We start from the raw sequence: 21,561 nt of genomic DNA, 5'->3' as shown, positions 1-21,561 counted from the left end.
ACGTCTCTGGGTTGAATAATCCATTCCCCAGCTGTGCTTGTAACTGAGATATCTAGCCTTTGGGTTCAACTCCAAGAACATTGCCAGTGTTTAGGGCAATGTGTTTAGGGGGATCCTAAAGATCCCCTTCCCCTTCCTGCTACCCTTGGACTCACCCCCGACCCAAGGAAAGGAAAAGGGAAACTTCAGTGAGTCTGAGGCTCTGGATCTCCAGAGGGGTTGCTGGGAGCCTGTGTCTGGCTCTTTGGGGTTGTTTTTTGTTTTTCACTGTGACATAGTGACAACAGGGTATAGCTGTCTCTGTCTTTAATCTATAAATGTCCAGTTTAAGGTAGAAATCCACAATGATGGCAGAAGAACTTCCTCCAGTCACATTCCTGTAAGAAATGGTGTATAGACTCAAGTTGAGATGAGAGGTAACTTGAGTTTTGTATTCTTGAATGTATGATACCCCATACCTCAAAACACACCCATCTGATGAGGGGCAACCTGCAGAAATCAAGGGCTTTAGCCTTCTGAGGTTTTGATCTAACCTGTAGCATGAATTATTGTCAAGCATCTTTTTTATTGATAGTTGATTTTTGAAAAGCACAGAGAGATTTTAATATTTTGGCAATACCCACTTTTTTCAGTTTAATGAATATTTATGCACTTATTTTTAGTCATATATTTTTCCACTGCAAAAATAAGCCACGTTTGATTAAGAAGTTTGGAAACTATCAAAAAGCACATTATGCACAAAATCACCCTCACACCTTTCACCATGGAAAATGAGGTAATACTTTAGGGCATATTCTTCCAGTTATGAATATAAATGTGTGTTTGAAACAAAAATGGGATCATCCCGAGTCTACTTTGTATCCTGTGTTTTCAGTTCATTCAGCAGATATTTATTGAAGGCCACTATGTGCTGGACCCAATTCCAGGCACCATGGGTTACATCTTCGAACCAAGTGGACAAAATTCCTCATTGCTTGGAGGTTTTTATTTTTTTCTAGTGAGAGAGTCAGACAGTATGAAGGTGAGTGTGTATACATTCTGCCAGGTGGAGTAAGTGATAGGAGGAAAAGGAAAGCCCTGAATGGGACCCAGAGGGCAGGGAGTGCTGGCGAAGAGGGCTGTGATTTTACAAAGTGAGGTCAGAGAAGGCCCTACGGGGAAAGTGATATTTGAGCGAAGACTTGCAGGAGGTGGGGGAGCTTTGTGGCTTTGCAGGAACCGCATTCTAGGCAGAGGGCACAGCACAGACGGAAGCCCTGAGCAGAGGCCACCTGGAACGTTCCAAGAGCCACAGAGAGACTTGAGGAGGGACGAATGGGTGAGAGGATGGAGTAGAAGATGAGAGATGGGATGGATGTATGGGGCAGGACCGGAGGCGAGGAGGGGAGTCAGGAAGCTGTGGCTCTGGATGCAGCAGGGCGGTTCTATGCCGGAAACCTCAGACCATGACGCCTGCTGAGTCAAAGAGCCATTCAGAAAATGATGAAGACGTTTTAGGGATCCTTTGACCAATTTATCTCATTCACATTTTTAAAAATATATGTGCACCATCGGTGTATGATTTTAAAATTGGTGTCTAAATCAATCTAAAATAGCTCTTTCGATAAGTAGAAAATAAAGATTCCCAGTGATTAGAGAATATTGTCTTATTGGGTACACTCTTCCTTAATGGTACATCTTAAAGTTGGGCTACCTTAGATTTGATGAAATCAGGAATTACGAATAGAGCTGAAGTCCCGCTGAGACTTTCCTGTACAGAGTTGTCAAAAATGCAAGGAGGGTGGCCGCCCTTTCAGGTGTAAAACGGGGTCAGAAGCAACCATACCTTGGAATTCTGTTTGCGGCTGGAGCAAATCCCGGCTTTCTCCTCTGTCCCTTCTGTACAGAGACCTCGCCCAGAACACACTCCTAGCGTGCCCCGAGGCAGGCAACTTTCCGCAGGGACCTCTCCTGCCCCGCTAATTTCTTATGGGTCCAGGATGCACTGAAAGCAAGGTGATGGAGTTACTATGGCCAATTAGTTCGGCAGCCGTACTCCTGAAAATGACATCAACAATCATGTGAGTTATTGTTTGTATGGTTGCCATGGATGTATGGCGTGTACATCCGTGGATGTACATGGATGGTGGGTGTATGGTTGCCATGTCTACGTCATCCCGTTAGGTCATTAAAGAGCCAGTTTGGGGGCAGAGAAATGCTGGCTTTCCTCCCCGTGATCCACACACTAGCCAGAAGCCTTTGGCCTCCTGGAATTTTATTTTATTTTATTTTATTTTAACATCTTTACTGGAATATAATTGCTTTACAGTGGGACCTCCTGGAATTTTAAGTCAAACTCAAAATCACTTGGCCAAAAAAGTTTGAAACACCACAGTTTTCCCTAACAAACCCTTGCACATTCTCAGTAGTAGATGGGGAAATGAGGCTGTTTACACACTGTGATTTGAAGCCTGTGTTTTTAAACTACAGCCTCCCAGGTTCTGTGTCTATAGCTGGACCTGTCTGGGTGGCCTGGGAGGCCCTGAATTAAGAATAATGACACTGATTTTGTCACATAGGAGCTCCACAGGCTTCAGGCGAGACTGTGCTGTGTGCAGACATCCCTGCTGTAACCACATCTAGCCAGGAGGCCTGCGGGGAGAAAGCGGAGTCCTTAGCTACCGTCCTTTCCTGGGTAGGGAGAACTTCACCAGCTTCCTTCCCTTCGTAAGCCCGAAAGCTACTGCTCTCGATGAGAAAGTAGCCTGAGAAAGTAGCCGTAGCTTGGTGAAAAGATGAGCTGCGGAGCCTCTGATGACACCGTGAGTCATCTTCATGGTCCATACATTTCTACATGGAGTTCTCCTCTCCCCGTCGTTTCTCTCTGGGTTTGAGCTTTCCCTTCCAGTGTCCTTTTGTTATATTCTTCCCCTTTGGTCCCCGTGTCCATTTATTTAAACTCCCTCCTTCTACATTGGTAGATTCATCACTCCGTGCGATTGCTAAGAAGGGGCTTTTCAAGCACTGGGCGCTGCTGTGGGGTGTCTGGCGGGGGTGGCACTCTATGAAATCGTCCGGTTTTCCCATTCTACGGTTGTGAGTGGATGTTATTTCCGAGTCCACTTTTTTCTCTATTTGTCTCCAAGTAATGTGCTTATCTTTGGCCTGTAGTGGTACATTTATTTCTAAATATGTGATTAAGGAACAAATCATAAAAGTAATGGTGTTTATGTTCCTGCCTATAAATGAAAAATACATTTATTTTACAGTGACTCAGATGAAAAGGAAAAAGATCATTTTTATTACTACTCTCACAGTACTACTCTGTTATTATTTCAGACGTGTGAGTCATTGGCTCAGATTATTTCATTTTATGATCATTTGCCTTAACTATTTATTATTGAAATGCATTGCAATCAAGACTCTGACGTTTAAAATAATAGCTGAACTTTGTGATTTCTGAAATATAGAAACCTCCTTCGTTGGAGTGTGGCATCGATAAAGCAAGGCCACGCCCCCTCAGTATCAACTTTAATTGCGTACCTCATTTCTATGTATAAAGAATAGTTATTCTCATGTTTATGCTTTCATATGTACAGGACAGAACAAAAATGTCAAACATAGGTCATGTTATAGTCAGAGGTCGTGAGCTACAATTAATGGGATATTTTTTTCTATGCATATCCATTTGCAGGCAAAATATCAAAAGATGACTCAAATTGTTTTGCTATGGGAAAAGATTCTCTACTTTTGTTGTTGTTGTTATGTAGTATTATTACCATTACATGTTAGCTATGTCTTTATCCTCACCTTCCTACATTTCAAAGGGTCAGTCATGGCCTGTGGGCAGGTAGATTACACATCTGTTATCAATGGCAAAAGATTCTCTACTTTTGTTGTTGTTGTTATGTAATATTATTACCATTACATGTTTGCTATGTCTTTCTCCTCACCTTCCTACATTTCAAAGGGTCAGTCATGGCCTGTGGGCAGGTATATTATACATCTGTTATCAATGGCAAAAGATTCTCTAGTTTTTGTTCTAAAGGCCACTTGGTCTTAATGTCTCTGCTACATCTTCTTAATGTTGTTTTGTTTTGGTTTGGTTTTCAAGTCAAGTTAATCTTCTCCCAAAGAATGTCCTGTAGAGAAAAAGAGAGACTTAGCTACCCAATAATGAAATCCAGATTTCCTATCTGAAATGTTTAAGATACTAATTTAGCCCCAGGACTTTCATCCAGGGAATCAGCTCTACTGAGAGTTAATTCTAACCTGCGAGCCAGTTTCTAAATAGAAATACAGAATTAATGAGAGTGCTGATTCTGGAATGTCAGTATCTGTTTGATGGTAAAATAATTTTGTCATAATTAATGACATAATACACTAATTGCATCGTCTCAGATAATATAGCACCCAGAAAATGGTTCCACCCTTCATGTATAAACATCAAAATACAAATAATTATTTTTCCTAAAGTTTTGAGAAGATTGCTATTAGAACTGAAAAAATTCCCTTTAATCTTTTGGCAATGCTACATTTTCTAATTATTACCCGGAAGGACCTTTCTTTACCTCTAATGTACAGTGAGTTGACAGTCTGTAGTAGGTATTTAATCAGCATATCTAAAGGCAAACACCTCACTGATGTATATGATAGGAAGGGGATTACTGTACAGGCTTTTCATCACGATAGCATTTGTTGCATCTGGTGCTAAATTAGCTCATTTCTTTTATGTTATGAAAATGCGTGCTTTCAGATTCTTTTTTTTCCTCCTGTCACTTTCCCATTGAGCTTTATGAAGACTAAGGTGCTGGTAGCCTATTATCCACACGGCCCTGGCTTGTGTATAGGTCACAGTTCTTCAGACTGAAAGAGGACTTCATTTGGTGTTTATGTCTTTGGCAGCTTCATCATCATCTTCTATCAAATCCAGGCCCTCGGGGGAAGGAGTCTTCCTCATCACAGATGGCACTCAGGATTGGAGAGCCCATCCGAGTTGCTCAGAAATGTGAAGGAGCCGTTTTCAAGTTGTCTGAGCTCAGGCTAAGCATTTTCTTTGCCCCTTGCAGCGCTTCAGCTATTACGTCGTGCCAGTTGCTGGGGGTTGGCTGAGATTTTCCCATCAGTCTTGCCTCCTTACGGAGGTCTCGTGATCGCCATCGTGGGCCGCGACTGCTTATTGCCTTGTCTTTACCAGCAGGACTGCAGATGCTCTTGGCTTTTTCTGAGCAGCAGTTTGAAGGTGTCTGTGCAGCACTGGTCTTATTGTTTGCTTGGGGGTCTGAATTCTGCTGCTTTTATAGAGAGCGATGTTCAAGACTTCAATGAGCAACTCAACATTGTCCTTTGAAATACAGAGGCTGGTAGGACGGGTGACTGTCACAGAGCACCTAGTATTGCACAAAGTTGTACCAACACACGTTGCTTCATCTGCTACAACTTTAGAGTGTGTTGCACACATTCAACTCAGTGTGTGCAATCCCACCTTTTCTCAGTGGCGGAAGCATCCTGAACAGGGCAGATCCTTAGCACCTGTTTGAAGACCTAGCAGGCTTAGAAGTTAGAGAAGCAAGTTCTAGACACAGGGTACATTGTCGATGTTGAGAATATGGCTGATTTGACTTTCCTGCTCTTTTCTGTGTTACTGTAAAATTCAGTGAATAGGTCTCATTCATTCAATTACTCAACAAGTACTTGTCAAATACCTACCCTGTGTGAGACATTGTGCCCAGCGCTGTGCAGGACACATGCTGACCAGGGCCCAGTTTCACCCTCCAGGACTTGCAGTCCAGTGAGGTTCATGAGGCATGTCCACAAACAGCCACAAGTACCATCGAGAGAAGCAAACAAAAATATTACGGAGGTTTAGGAAAAGAAGCCAGCACTTTAGCTCGGGGGTGAGCCAAGAAAATCTTTTCACCAAGTCCTTATGCGAACTTGAAAGTTGGGGCAGCTTTAACAAGCTGAGTTAGGGGTGAGGGTGTTCCAGACACCAGGGCTGGGTGGCAGGCGCCTTTCTGGGAAGCCCAGGGGTCAGGGTTGCTGTCCCCGTATGTGTGAAAAGGGGGGTGGAGCAGGAGATGAGAAGGGGAGACTGGAGACAAGGCACCATGGGGTGTGGACGCCAGAGAAGCTTGAACTTGATTTGGCAGGAGAATGGGGGTCATCGCAGGCTTTGGAACAGAGATGTGTCGGTGTGTTTGGGGTAACCTGAAGTGGGGCAGGCAGAGGGCTGAGACGGCTGTTCTGCTGTCCCCCAGGCGAGAAGCAGAGAGCCGAGGAATTCAGGGCAGTACTCCTGAGGTTCATGAGAGGCGGGGAATGGGACCACAGTGCGGTGGAAGGATGGGCCTTAGGGCGGGAGGAAGGCTGTCTCCTCTCTACCCAAGAAGAGGGAGAGAGGAGATGGGTATCCCCGGGCAGCGCCCTTAAGCTTCCACTGGGCTTCTGAAGGACTCAAACTCCAGAGGGACAGGTTTAAACATCTGGTAGACCCAGAGAACACAAAGCCGCCTTGTAACAGAGCTTCCAAATCAGCGCCTTCCAAATTTTGGCCGGGGCTTCCAAATCCCGGCCCCCTTCCTACCCCCATGTCCTTTCCTCTCCAGCCACAGAGGGGCCAGAAACGGCACTTGGCCAGCTGGGGAGGGGGAGGAGGTTTAACACAAAACCAAGTTAGAAGTTTCCACTGGTAATTGGGATTGTTACACTTTGAAATAGTTAATGAGACTGTCTGCCACTTAAAGTGACTGAAGGACTTCCTGTTACTTTCATCTCATGACCAGAAAAGTCAGGATCCATCTGAGTTTTTCACAGGGTGGTAGGCATTTACCCATCAACTAGATTCTTCGTCTTCCTCCTTTCTCGGACTAGGACTGAATAAATTAATTGACACTCAAGTGCAAACAACTTAAATCACAGGGTCTTGTCTCCTCCATGAGAATGTGCCAGAGGACAGAAAAGTTAAAGACGTTGATCTCTAATTCTGAATATCAGATATTGGCAAGGGCAGCAGACATCCTTGGCGGGAGGTGGGGAGAGGTGGGTGGAGGCGGTGGGAGTACTCCAGAGCCATCAGCCTGGAGCAGTGGGTAGCTCTACATACGGTGCACTTGGGACAACAAGAAACCGTTTAGGACATGGCTTACTCATTAACGACATCTTGCTGTGAGCAGGCAGACTCTGAGGTCAACCAAGTTACATTTCAGAACCAAAAGGGAAAAACAAATACACCGTAACCTAAGATCTACTAAATCAGCTCCACAGCAGGGTTCCAACAGCACTGAAGTATCCATCTTTGGAGAAGCCAAATGGAGCTAAATAAATTCCACCCCTAAGCACCCGAGGTGGATCACATCCTACTGGCTGGTCTGTCCAGGTAATATTGTCCAGCTGTGACCTGGGTGCAGCTGCTTAACAACTGTTCCAGTCGTTTCTTATTCAAACTCATTAATAATGAGAAAGAGGAAAAAGTTGGCCTGTTGTATTCTCCGCCTTTGTTCAACCAGGCATTCTTCTGTTGAATTCTGAATTTAAGTTCTGGAAAAATTCTCCTCTACACTATTGATCATTTTCCTAACCATTTTGTTAAAAAAAAAAAAAAAAAAAAGAGGTCCACCTAGAGTAGATTCTTTTGGACTAAAAAAAATTTTAAGGTTAATCTATATAAATTGAAATTTATTAGTATCAGGGTCAATTTTGTGCCTTTCATATGGACTGTGTTTATTTCTGATTGTGGCACATTGTCAAGGCTTAATACAATTTCAGGTTGCTTTTTATATGACAATAAGAGCAACAAAGATAATGTCATATTTTATGACACAGATACTTTTTAATGTTCTTTAGAGTTTGAGTTCCTTGATATTAGCTTGATTGATATCACAGTCAGAGATTTAATCAATAGACTTTGCAGCAACTGATATTTATCTCCAGCTCTTCATAAAAGCTCCATATCACAGTCCAAACATGCTCCATTTAACGTAATATACACTCCTTGAAAAGTATCTATTTCTGTAGCCCCTGGCACTGCACTGTACCCTAGAGCTGGGATGCAGCCATGTGAACATTTCAGGGCAGTACTAAATGGGATTTTGATTGTCACTTTATACTGAATCTTTAAAGGGAAGATGGTCAATTCCTGACAAGACTTTTATTCTCTACGTGTGTCAAGTTGAAATGCAAGTTCTGTGTTAGGCTGTAGGGCTGGCCCACCTGTCTGACTCTGTATTTATTTCCCAATAAAAGAAGGGCTCCCAAAGGCAAAACAAAAACAAAAATAGGAGGCACCCCAAGCAGCACCATCTTTTAAATGTTTTCTTTCTCATTTTCAGAACTAGTGGATCTCAATTGCAGGAAAGTGTTTCATTTGAAGCTTTTCAGTACCTAAAATTATAAAATCAAAATTTTAAGAAAAACTGGAAACCCACTAAAGAGTTTTAATTATGTTAGTGTTTGTCTGAAAGCACTCTAGGAAAAGCAGTGACTCTTTTTTATGCAACAAAATCCATTGGATTAAAAAAGTCCATTCCATAATTAAAGTGAATGCTTTCACAAAGGGTATTTCTTCAGCTTAGACACTCTTGTATTCCTTTTTTCCACAGCAATCTCTGTATATCTTCTTGTCCTCTTTGCCAAATTCACTTTCCTACGACAATCTCTGAGGATGTTCAAAAAGGCTCTAATTGCCTGGGAGTTTGGGCGGGGACATTTATTTATTTATTTTTTAATATTTATTTTTGGCTGTGTTGGGTCTTCGTTTCTGTGCAAGGGCTTTCTCTTGTTGCGGCAAGCAGGGACCACTCTTCATCGCGGTGCACGGGCCTCTCACTATCGTGGCCTCTCTTGTTGCGGAGCACCGGCTCCAGACGCGCAGGCTCAGTAGTTGTGGCTCACGGGCCCAGCTGCTCCGTGGCACATGGGATCCTCCCAGACCAGGGCTCGAACCCGTGTCCCCTGCATTAGCGGGCAGATTCTCAACCACTGCGCCACCAGGGAAGCCCCTGGGCGGGGACATTGATGCAGGACAGACCATTAATAGTTTTTTATGGTTTCCCATGAATCCTGTGAAGAGAGGTCACAACAGGCAATCCAGCCCAAGTGTGATCTGATACTTTCTGTCGTTCATTCTGTTCTGTTTCTGCAGCGGAGCTGGTGTGGGAAAGATGAAACAGAAGTCAGAAATGTCACATATTTTGTGTCTCTAAATCAGGCGATTCTCTTGGAGACCGCAGTCCACTTGTCTGGTGGGAAACCTTACCTAGTCATGTTTGGGGTTGCTCTTCCATCTTCTTAAAGTGGCTGGAAAGTCTCTGGTTTCTGCAGAGCAGGGGATTCAGGACAGGCCCTTGGTCTTGAGTTCCCAGTAACCACTCCACATAGACCTGTCTGAGTCACCAGCTGCTCGAAAACTAGATACTCTAACTTGCCTGATGTTGGTCTCAGCAAAGGGGACCATGGCCTGTGGTCCCCGAGGCCTGGATGCTTGCCAGCATCCCCTTGCCATCCCATCAGAGACCTTGCCACCTCCCTGCAAGTACTGCACAGGAGTGGGGTGCTGTCCCCAGCAACCCAGGAATGAGCACCCTGGCTCACCTCTTGAGCAAAGCTTTCCAACCCTTTCTTCTCCAGCTCCCTCTCTTTGTGTGGTCTTGAGTATCTGGAAGAGTATCCCCTGGTGAGGCAGACCATCTAGGAGGTGCTTTCCACTCTGGATGTTACAATTCCATGATTCTGTGTGGTGTTCCTCGATGCCCATGAGGTTACTGAATGTGGTGACAATACACTGACCAGAGTCATTGCAGGGCCATCCTTCACTCAGCTCCAGGCACCGAGCTAATTTTCACTCTGCCTCTCACCACCTCTGCAGAGTCAAGGGGCAATGACAGTGGACCAGGGTGGTGCTTAAAGCTGCCCTGGTTCCTGGATCCCTGGAGCCAGCTGGCATAAATGTCAGTCTGTCCCAAGGGCATCTCTCCCTGACTCATAACAGCCCCTGCTGTGTGTCAGTTCATTCACTGCAGGAGAGTGAAGGGTTTTCATAGAATCGAGATGCACCATGTTCATCCGTTGGTAGCTCAAAAATGCCTTCTGGAAGAGCATGAGACTATTATATTCCAGCTGCCTAAATCCTTTTAATCCTCTTCGGAAACGGCCTGCAAGTACATTTCCATAGCTCATTAACCTCTTTTGGATAGATTAGCTCCAAAATATTGAAAAAATGATTTCTTGCCTTTTGATGGTAGCTTGTGGTTCTCTGCGTTCTGTGCCCTGAGTTGTCTGACCCAGGGAGGAAGGGCCGGGTCTGATGAAGACAGTTCCAAGCTGGTGTCGTCCTATGTTATGCAATTCCAGGGATGGGTGGAGAATCACATAAATCATGTGCTGTGTTTACAGTACAAAGGGTGCAAGCTCTGTGCATCTTACATTGATTGTGCAAGCAGGATTATTTTAATTTTTCTGCCAATGTCTTTCCTGAGTAGCATGGTGGGAGCAGAGGATTATTGTAGCTGGGAAGGGGGGGTTAAATTGTCCACAAGAGAGAATTGCAGACCTCCCCAAATGTAAATGCTTAAAACATAGATGAATTTTTAATGGAAATCAATTTTGCTTCTCCAAAAAAGCCGTTCGTTTCTTGGAAAATACAGAGTGATTACTGTTGATTACTGACATTGTATTTCCTTTCTTTCTCCCCTCCCCTCCTGCCTTCCCAACCTGCTGGCAGCTGTCCGTATCTAGCAGTGAAAATCACCCCTGCCATCCCCGTGGTCGGTGGCATTCTGTTCTTCTTTGTGATGGGGACCCTGCTACGCACCAGCTTCAGCGACCCTGGTGTCCTTCCGCGAGCCACACCCGATGAAGCCGCCGACCTGGAAAGGCAAATAGGTAACCCTGAAGGTCCGCCCTTAGCCTCTGGTCACTGCCCACCTGTGCTCAGCCCCAGTGCGGGAGGACAGGAGAGGAGCCCGTGCAGGAGGGGCTGGGCGCTGGACAGTGCCAAGTCCCCGGGGAGGAGTGCGGAAGTTTTCACTCACTTGGTCTGAGGATGACCTGAGTAGGAGGTGGGATGGAAAGTGGTCGGAGGTAAGGCTGAGGGACCGGCGCACTGGAGGCAAGCTGGCGGTGCCGTCAGGCAGGCCACTGCCACCGAGCTCTTTGAAACCCGTGCGTCCGAGTCCGCTCTGAGAAGGAGCCTCTGTTGTGAAAGCTGTAGTTCCTGGTGGCTGCTCTTAATTCCCTTTTATTATCATCATAGCTGAGCTCTGGTTTCCATGGTATAAACCTGGAAACGTTACATCTTAGACTGCTGTCCTATTTATCCAGCCTAGGATCCAGCATTTCCTTTATTAAGGCATAACAAAGATGTATATTTCTGATATATATTTAGATGAATGGCTTTATTTTTCCTTAGACATTGGAAATCCTAGGATTAAAAATTTACAGCAATCCATTTTAAAGATATTAAAACCAATCCTAATCCCTCATACAAAGAACCCTTCAAGTCCTTTTTTTAATTAAAAAGAGAGCTTCCTCTTAAAAGTTTGCCTTTGTGAATGTGTAGCTTTGCTGTGGTACAGTGATAATTTGACAAGCGTGGCGGGGGGCTGTGATGACTCAGTGTGAACATAAAGTTTAGGCATGAAAAATCATTTGACAGAAATAGTTCTCTCCCAGTGGGCTTCCCTTCACAGCCCACTCAGATGAAAGACCCCCACTTTCCGCAGTATAAAGAGGTACAAGTGTGGGTCTTGATAGGCACCATCTGCTCTGGTCCACCTCCCCAAGTGCTGAAGCACAGCCGTGTCCTTCTCTGAGCATCTGCTTCCATCCTTCATCCCTGTCACCTGGGAGGGGAGCAGTAAAGGAGTCGATAATGGGAGTGTATGTGAGTTGTCTGCTGGGCTGCAGCCTCCTTGTGTCCTGAGGTAGGGAAGTGGGGAGACAGTCTCTTTCTTTGACACCACATATTGAGATTTGAACACAGAGTATTATTTCATAATCTAAATCCTACATTTATAACTTGTTAATAATCTGTAAAGGCCATCCATGACGGTCATTGAATTTGATCACATCCCAGCAAGTTTGTGAGGAAGACTTTATTATTACACCCATTTTACGAATAAGAAAACGAAGCCCCAAAGTGGTTAAATGGGAGAAAGTGGCAGAGCCAGAGCCTTCAACCCAGGTCTCCTGGGTCTCATCTGTTGTTCCTTAGGGATGTTCTTGTTCTTGAAGGCCCAGTTTCCTTCAAGGAATAGAACGGGGCCTATAGAAACTGCGTAGTCTATGCCCATGTCAAATTGGCACAAGCTCGAAACTCCTACTCAAGCAGTGTGCAGACAGCCCAGCTCCCCTCACTGGCCGTTAAGCATTTCCGTGCTGTGATCCTATTTTCCCTCCCACCTCCCTGTTAGTGCTAGGAGCATCTGCAGAATCAGCAAGATCAGGAACTGGGGGGTCTTTTGCCTTCCTTACAAAGTGGATAATAAAGAGTGCCATTGGGATTCTCTATTACGAATGCAGATTCTAAGAGGCACAGAGTTTCCATTATTAACATTGAGGAAGTTGAATGATTCACTGAAGTGCAATTTTTTTGTTGTTTTGTTTAGTTGTTTTTTTTTTTTTCTTAAAGTTGATAACCTCAGAGCAGTATTTTTCAACATAAGCAATTTTTAAAAACCAGCTCTGCCCCTATGTCTCCGCCCCCCAGAGACACAGATTCTGTGAGAGAACTAGATGGGGTAAAGGATAAAACCAAATTTTGTTTCCTGTGAAGGAGAGAAAAGGGGCTGTAGAGACAGGGCTTTGGCATGGCAGAAATTAGTAGCCTGGCACATCCTTCCCTGAAAGGCAATGATAAGCCTAGACAAAATAGTCAGAAACAATCATTTCATGACTCTGGAATTTGAGGAGTGGTTATTCATGAAAAACTGACGAACTTTGGGTAAGAACAGTGGGAGTCTGTGGCATTCTGTCCTGGGGCTGCTCGAATCGCCAACCTGCGTTCAGAGGGGAGGAAGTTCTACCTGGACAGGACAAGCCCTGAAAACCAGCAGCACCCCTGTCTGAGGGGCTGACTTGATTTGGAGTGGAGCATGGAAAACACCAGAAACTGAAACTTTCACCTTAAGAAACTGGAAAAAGAAGAGCAAACTAAACTCAAAGCAAGTAAGAGTAAGGAAATATTAAAGATGACAGTGGAAATCAATGAAATAGAATACGGAAAAACAACAGAGAATATCAGTGAGCCCAAAAGTTAGTCCTTAGAGAAGATCAACAAAATTGACAAACCTGTAACTATACTCCGCTGACCCTCCACTCCAAAAAAAGACAGAGAAAAAGAGAGAAGATGTGAATTACCAAAATCAGGAATGAATGCAGGGGCATCACCATCAACTCTACAGAAATTTAAAGGATCTTAACTTTATGCTACAAATTAGACAACTTAGATAAATGAACAAATTCTTAGAAAGCCATAATTACCAAAAAAAAAAAAAAAAACGACTCAGGAAGAAATAAAAAATCTGAAAAAACACATAGCAAGTAAAGAAACGGGTTGTCCATATTAGAAAGATGAATTTGAACACTTACCTCACACAATATACAAATTTTAAATGGATCATAGACCTACATATAAGAGCTAAAATGATAAAACTTCTGAAGGAAACATAGAGAAAATTTTCATGACCTTGTGTTAGGCAGAGTTCTTAGATATGATACCAAAAACATGATCTGTAAAAGAAAAAGATGACAAATTGAATTTCATCAAATTAAAAACTTTTGTACTTCAAAAGATACCATTTAAGAAAATGAAAAGACAAACCACAGACTGGGAGAAAATATTCACAAATCGAATATCTGATAAAATATTTCATACTTGTATCTAGAACATATTAAGATCTCTTACAAGTCAATAATAAGACAAACAACCCAATTAAAAGATGGGTAAAGAATTGAACATTTTCTCAAAAAATATATATGAATGGCCAATAAGCACATGAAAAGATGCTCAACATCATTAGTTATTAGGGAAATGCAAATCAAAACCATAGTGCAGTACCACTTGACACCCACTAAAATGGCTCCAACCAGAAAGACTGACAGTGTTGATGAGGATGTGGAGAACTTGGAACCCTCATGCATTACAGGTGGGAATGTAAAATGGTGCAGCCACATTGGAAAACACTTCCTCAAAAGTCCTCAAGAAGTTAAAGTTACCATATGACCCAGCAATTCTATGCCTACGTATATATCCAAGAGAAATGAAAATACATGTGCTTGTATGTGCATTATACCTAATAACCAAAAACTGGAAACAGCCCAAATGTCCATCGGTGGGTGAACTGATGTACAATACGTGGTCAATCCACACAATGGAATACTATTAAGCAGTAAAATGGAGCAAAGTGTTGACACAGGTTGAAAGAAGCCAAATCAGAAGACTAAATATTGTGTGGTTCCATTTATATGAAATGTCCAGAAAGGGCAAACTTTCAGAAAAGAGAGCAGATCAGGGATTGCCCAGGCTGGGGATAGGACTGAGGGCTGACCACACATGGATGTGAGAGAACTTGTTGGAGGGGTGAAAATGGTGTAAAATGGATTGTGATGATGGTTGCATAATCTAATAAATTTGCTAAAATCATTGTATGGTGCACTTACAATGGATAACTGTTACGTAATGTAATTTATACCACAACAGAGCTGTCAAAAATAAAAAGGAGGAAGAGAGGAAAGGAGAGAGGAGGAGGATGGAGGAGAAGGAAGCAGGCTCTCCTGTCCTCTGGTTGTGGGACTTCAGGCTAGTTGTCCACTTTCTAAACCTCATCCCACCATGTTCTTAACTTCAACATGGGAATAAGGACCCAGAGCCTGTGAGGTTCTCGTCAGGATTAGCTCAGTAAATTGTAGAAATTTTTAAGAAACATTCTCCTCTTTTCCCATTTGGTTCTCTCTTCACCTTCGATAAACACAGATTCTCATAAAAAGCGACCCGATTTGTGATGGAAATAAACAGCAGAGCTGGTCTAATGCTTTATAAGGAGTTCTCCCGTATATCACTTGGCTGTGGAAAATAAGATGATCTTTCAATGAAATCTTAGCACGTTTATTTTGTGCTCTCTAAAGAAGGAAAAATGAAAAATGAGATTTGGAAACTTTTTATTATTAGAGCTATTGATTCCAATTATACATTGTATTTCTCTGCGTATAGAAGCCCAGAATAGCCACTTGAAACCAGCCATCTGAGGAGCTGATTGAAGATTTGCCAAGCATCTGACCAGCTACCCCGTCTTCAGATTTCTGGAGAGAAGTGGGTGGTGTAGAGGAGGCTGTGTGTCTCAGAGTCTGTTCCAAGTCTCTGGAAACGCCTTACACTTCTTTCTTCTGAAAGAGCCTTCCCAGTAACTCATGTTGCAGCTAAAAAGACAGCCAAGAATGCCAACAGGGGTCCAGGGAGGTCCTGCTGGGGTCATTGGAGTCCTGCTTGGAAACTTTTTAGTTTTGGAAACTCAGTTCTTTAAGTTCACTCAGGGACGATCAGATACTAAGCAACTGATTTGGGCTTAGAAAAAATGACGATACCACATTCACAGGCTCCAAGCATTTCATTTCAATTAGGGATAGACCTTTCCAGGGATCAAAATAGGGGAAAGAGGCGGGTCTCCCTCCTTCCTTCTGTTCCGTGTGCATCTCTTCCCATCCTGAGGTTGCCAAGACAGGGACGGCAACAGTGAGCTGAAATACGCTCTCCGCCTGTCGGGCTCCAAAAGCAAGGCTAGTTATTTAGGAAACCCTCTCCCCGTGTCACGGTAACCCCGACCCCAAATAAGTGATCTAATGGCTACCTGGTGAGGATGGAATCAGATTAAAGGAAGCCAGGTGGCCTTTAAAAAATTCACCTGTGCCATGGCAGAATCTGAAGAATTATTGTCTCCACTCTGAACCTTTTACTGGTCGGCTAGAGTACCACTCTGCTGGACAGTGCCCATGTGTGCGCCTCCCTTCCCTCTGCTCTGACCCCCTCTCCTCTCCCTCCTCTTCCTCTCCTCCCCCTTCTCCCCCCCCCCCCTTCTCTCCTCTCCTCCCTCCTCTCCCTCCTCCTTTCTTCTCCTTTCTCTCTCTCTCCCACACTCTTTTGGTCAAATTCTCATCATCCAAGAATTTTCCTTGCAGTACACAGAACCAGTCACCAGTTCTAACCCTGGAGTTGATCTTTCATTGCCTCCTAAAGCCGTCCTTGGGCTGGGTATCCTCTAGAGGAGCCGTCTAGGAAGCAGGCAGTCAGCTTCCTGCCTCCACGGAGGCACTGGCCTTGTCATTAGCTCAGGTCTACACTGTCCCAGAGAGTGCAATTCCTGCAAGGGCTCTGTGGAGACAGGATGTGTTCACCACCCATCTGACTTGTTAGTTTTCTTCCCAAAGACATCTTAATTCTATGTTTAAGAGTAGAAACATTTTCACTGGAATTTTAATAACACTGATGGAGTTTTGTTGAAGAAAATACTTTCTGAGGAGAACATTCTTAAGCGAATTTAAGACCTTAATTTTCTCTATTGTAAAGCTACACTATTTCCAATTTTTTCTCATTGCCATTTTTATTGTACCAAAATTATTTTTATCGGAGTGATTTCTATTCTGTGTAAAATTTATAACTAAGATTTTTTGTTGATTTTTTTTAATATTATGAAAGCTGCCATTATGAATTTTCTTTTTTTTTTCCAATTTTTTTCAATTTTTTTTTTTTGGTTGCATCCCACAGCATGTGGGATCTTAGTTCCCTGACCAGGGATTGAACCCACTCCCCCTGCACTGGAAGTGCAGTGTCTTAACCACTGGACTGCCAGGGAAGTCCCAAATTTTCTTATAGAACTGTTATTTCTACTACAGCAAATTTTCCTGGTGATTTAATTTTTTACTGTGTGAATTTTTTAAGCTTCTTTTTACTGGTAATATTCACCATAAAATTGCTTTTAAAATTGATGGTTTCATTTCTTTTTTGCCATATAACTAGTCTATTGGCTGTGATTGATCTGTGATAACCTCTTCCCATACATTTTGCAGTCACTTTGTATGCTGTATACTAGATAGCCACACTTGAATATGCAAGAAAAAAAGAGAAAAGGCAGACATCAAAGATGGTTAATTTGATTGATTTTTGCCAGTTTTCTTTTCAGAAGGTGGCATTTTCTGTCCATTTCTCCTATTCTTATTTGCATCTCCCTACTCATCTCCAAAATTACCACAGTTTATCCTTTGTGTAATTTTTATTTGCAGTGTGGTCATTTCAGGATCTCATGAACATTCTGCTAGACCAAGAACTTTGTCTAGAATTGAATTGCACCTGCCTCTCTGGGATTCCTTCCTGCCCCTATCATTCACTCTCCCCTGCTGCCTGTTCTCTGCCCTGTTCTTTGCAGCATTATTATGATGCCACTTCATTAGCTTTTAGACTTTCTCTTTTATGCACCAGCTTAAGCATTTACCTGTGTCCACTGAAATAACATATTCTCTGCCCTTTTCCTGTAAAGTAATTGGTTTATTGGTCCATGATGAAAAGGTAGAATAGTATTCATAGCTATTTTCATTAAGTACTTCTCTCGTGCCAGGCATTATGCTAACCTCTTTCCATGTATGATCTCATTTAAGACTCACAACAGCCACTCCATGATGTTTAGACGCTATTAATGTTCCTATTTTATGTAAGAGAAAGCTGGTGCTCAGATTTGCTGAAGGTCATCTGACCAGAGCTGGCAGTCAAATACAGGTCGCTCTGCCATGACACCCTGTGCTATTAACCACCGCCTGCTACTGCCCACCATCTTGTTGCCCCAAGGGGAAATTTCTGGGACCCCTGGAGCAGGTAGCACTTCCCTTTGCCCATAAGTTATATTCTGTCTCCCCGCCCCAGATTGTCAGCATCACCTGGTCCTCCAACTTCCCTGGCCCGTTGGCTGGGTCTCCCTGTCATAGGCACGGTCAGAAATAGAGAGCCGTGTCCAGCACACTGTGGCTAGTGGGCCTGGTTCTCAAATCCTGAGCCCAAGTGGGTGGAGAAGAAGAGCTACAGGGAAACTGCAGACAATCTGACGGCCCTGTTGGAGCTGCCTCGCTGATGTCTAGATGTTCCCTGGTGCTTGTGAAGGAGTTAAGGGAAGGGGGGGCAGGGTATCCTACCATATCTGAAATACCTTCTAGAAGAGGCATTTCCTTGTTTAGGAGAAAATGCCAGAATCATCTAGTGTGTACTGATGCCAGGGAAGGGTAGTGAGTCTCCTATAGAAATGCAGAGTGGTTGCTTAGAATGTCAAAATTCCTGATTGTCTCTTTTTAAAAAAATCCCAGCCTGGGAGAGCTGGAAACCAGATGTCACAATTCAGAATTATGGTATTTGGGGAAATAACACAAGGTTCCGAAGGGTCTAGTTCTGAGGGATGGAAGGAGCTGGAGATTTTGTTTTACTGAAGGATTTGGAAGAATGGGTGTGTTTCATCCAGGATGCTCATTGAAGCCTATGTTATTTCTTCTTCCTGTAGAAGTCCAAACTTTTGGGAATGTACTGTGTGCTGGAACTGAGGCCAGTTTCTGGTGCAAATGTATTTACTGAGCCTAAATTCCTAAATCTACATAGGTATTTTAGTGACCTCCGTAGTCCCCATCCTGAATCTACTGGGTGTGTCTCAATGTAGTTGAAGATTTGACTTATATATGTGTATGTATATACAGATTGGAAAATCTTCTATAGAATTGATGAACTCCTCCCTAAAAGCAATGCTATCACTTCATTTCAGGTAAGGGGAAATCTCTCGCTCTCTCTCTCTCTCACTGCACCAATGTCACAGTCTTTAAAGAGTTTGTGTTAAATCAGCAAAGTGATGACATAGAGCAATGTTGACATGCTTTACTTTAAAAAAAAAAAGTACTGTAATTGTAATCATTTCTCATATACAAGGCCACAAAAAGGGGAAAGATGATGAAAGAACCAGGGTGAGGAAAAGGTCAACTTCAAGGCAACGGCGGAAGCCAGATGCTGCAAGGAGGGGAAGTAAAGGATCAAGTGGCATGAAAGGGATGGGAAAATTGGGACCACGTGGTTCAAGAATATGGCTAAAGGAAAGAGCAAGAGTCTGGAGCTTGTTAATGGAAATTAGAGGCCCATCCTTACCCAGCTGGGGGCACTACGAAGACTGCTGACTCACGGATCTCGGATCTCGTGGCTGTAATACAAGAGCTTTCTCAACTCACCTCCCTGACTGCAGGTAGGCTGGTTCGTTGCAATGCTCTGAGTCATAGGACGTCCCAGTTTAAAGGGACCTCAGCAATCATGGAGACTGTCCTGGACAACTCCCTTAGTTTACAGATAACTAAACCAAGGCTCAAAGAGAGACAGGTACAAATCTGTCAATGCTCACACAGAGCGAATCTGAGACAGACCTGGGACTCCAGCCCTAGGGTCCTGACGCCACGTCCAGGTACTATACCTCTCCTTTGACTTTTTTGCTTCTGAAACTGAATCCCTAAATCCTAAATCAAAGCAAGGTCCGTGGAAAAGCAACATCAACATCACCTGGGAGGGGCTTCCCTGGTGGCGCAGTGGTTAAGAATCCGCCTGCCAATGCAGGGGACACGGGTTCGAGCCCTGGTCCAGGAAGATCCCACATGGCACGGAGCAACTAAGCCTGTGCACTACAACTACTGAGCCTGTGCTCTAGAGCCTGCAAGCCACAACTACTGAGCCTGAATGCTGCAACTACTGAAGCCCGTGTGCCTAGAGCCCGTGCTCCACAACAAGAGAAGCCACCACAATGAGAAGCCAAGTGGCCCCTGCCCGCAGCCCGTGCACCGCAACAAAGAGTAGGCCCCGCTCGCCGCAACTAGAGAAAGCCCGCGCGCGGCAATGAAGACCCAACGCAGCCAAAAATAAATAAATAAAAATTTAAAAAATCACCTGGGAGCTGAGTAGACCTGCAGGACCTCAGCCCCCAGCCCACCTGCTGAATCAGCATCTGTCGTCTAAATCAGACGCAGGTAAATCACATGAAAGCTGAGAAGCACAGCCCTAAGGCCTTTCCACCTCCCTCCCTGCGACGGGTGCCCAAACCTATGACCGTCCTCTCCAACAGTCAGTATTTGCTTCCTCTCCTCTCAAGCTCTCGGGACCATCATATTTTCAGGAGTTTGGCGCACTACAACTTGATTTACTTTCAGCATTCAGTGTAACAACCTCCTGCAGCAAATCTGAGTAGGTGGCTTCACATTCTTTATTACTACTTATTAAAACAACTGTATCAATAAATATTTTCTCTTTAGATAGTGCTCTGCAGAGTTCAAAGTCCATCTATGTTTTCATCATCAGTAAAGTATGTGGCTATGAGCGCCGGCTCTGTCAATAAGTTGATTGAGCCTGCATCCCAACTGTTCCACTCGCTGTATAATCCTGAGAAGTGTTTAAACTTCTCTGGGCCTTGATTTTGATGCGTATAAAATAGATCCACTAAGTGGAAAGATCCATTTTAGTGTTACTATTCTGTGATTCTAGAAATAAACCCTTCTTCCTCCTTTGCTTGACCATGAAAATCTGGCAACCTAAATGCTTTAGAAGGTTATTAAGCCTGAAACAGGAGTGACATATTCTGTTAATAATTTTAGAATGCAAAGCTATACGCACACCCATGTAAATTCAACAAGTAAACTGTAGTTGCTGCGAAATAAGCGAGATATTTAAATGACTCACTGGAATATTACTATCATTATTACTTTAACTGGTATGCTTGGGAGGGTAAAGCAGGATGATGAAACAATAGCTGTTTGAGTGAGGGAATGAGTCAGCCAGTCAATAGGTTTTAGAGGGAAGTCAAAGCTAAGGCACTTCATCCAGGGAGGGCCTGTTGGGCAAAATGGGATCTGGTCACGCCGCCGGTGTGTGCGCTGGGCGGGATGGGGAGGGAGGCGAGAATGGCCTTTCAGGAGAGAAATCCCTCCGGAGAAGGTTAATTAGAAGAGTGGGCAGGCTTTTTGTGCTGGGAAGTGGGCGGCATTTTCTTATGACAAGTGTAGAGTAGCATGAAAGGCAGCTCAGGAATAAAAAGAAACAAAGGACTCCGGAAGGAGAGAGGAAATGGAGTGGCAAGGAGGTGGGGCGGGGCTCAGCTGGGAGGAGCCGGGAGAGGCCAAGCAGGTGCAGGTCCAGGAAAGGATTACCCGCCACACTGAGCAGCAGAGATGATTTAAGGAACAAGTGCTGTGGTCAGAGAAGCAATAGGCCTGCCTTGACGTTTTCTTGGGAAGAGCTTTTTTTTTTTTTTTTTTTTTCTTTTAACAGCCCGGGAGTCATCCCACATACTGCTTTGTAACAAACACCTGCATGTTTTGTGGCTGGAGTCTAAATTTAGGAATCCAATTTAACTGAGAGCCTCTTGCCAAGCAACCCATTTGTTAGTGTCTCTGCTTATCCTTATCCCTCACCTGTCAGATGCCCGTGTGTCATTTATGCACTCACATACTCTGTGAATGTGTAACTTCGTTGACATGTTACCTTTGGGGTGTGTGATATCAGTGAAACTGTGTCATAATAATCACCCTCTGAAA

At 43.8% G+C, this 21,561-nt stretch overlaps 1 protein-coding gene across 4 annotated transcripts in view; it reads left to right on the top strand.

Annotated features, from left to right (window-relative positions):
- ZDHHC14 (zinc finger DHHC-type palmitoyltransferase 14) overlaps nt 1-21,561 on the top strand; it is a 273,468-nt gene that overhangs the window by 153,469 nt on the left and 98,438 nt on the right. For 2 of the 4 annotated variants that reach the window (XM_059940929.1, XM_059940927.1), the window contains exon 2: nt 10,700-10,860. In XM_059940929.1, the coding sequence (XP_059796912.1) occupies nt 10,700-10,860 (161 nt within the window). Of the gene's footprint in view, nt 1-10,699; nt 10,873-21,561 lie in introns of all 4 variants that reach the window. The other 2 variants (XM_059940928.1, XM_059940926.1) reach the window with 1 other exon arrangement.

Source organism: Balaenoptera ricei, chromosome 12 (genome assembly GCF_028023285.1).
Source record: "Balaenoptera ricei isolate mBalRic1 chromosome 12, mBalRic1.hap2, whole genome shotgun sequence".
NCBI lineage: Eukaryota > Metazoa > Chordata > Mammalia > Artiodactyla > Balaenopteridae > Balaenoptera > Balaenoptera ricei.
This window is presented reverse-complemented; position numbering and strand designations above follow the sequence as displayed.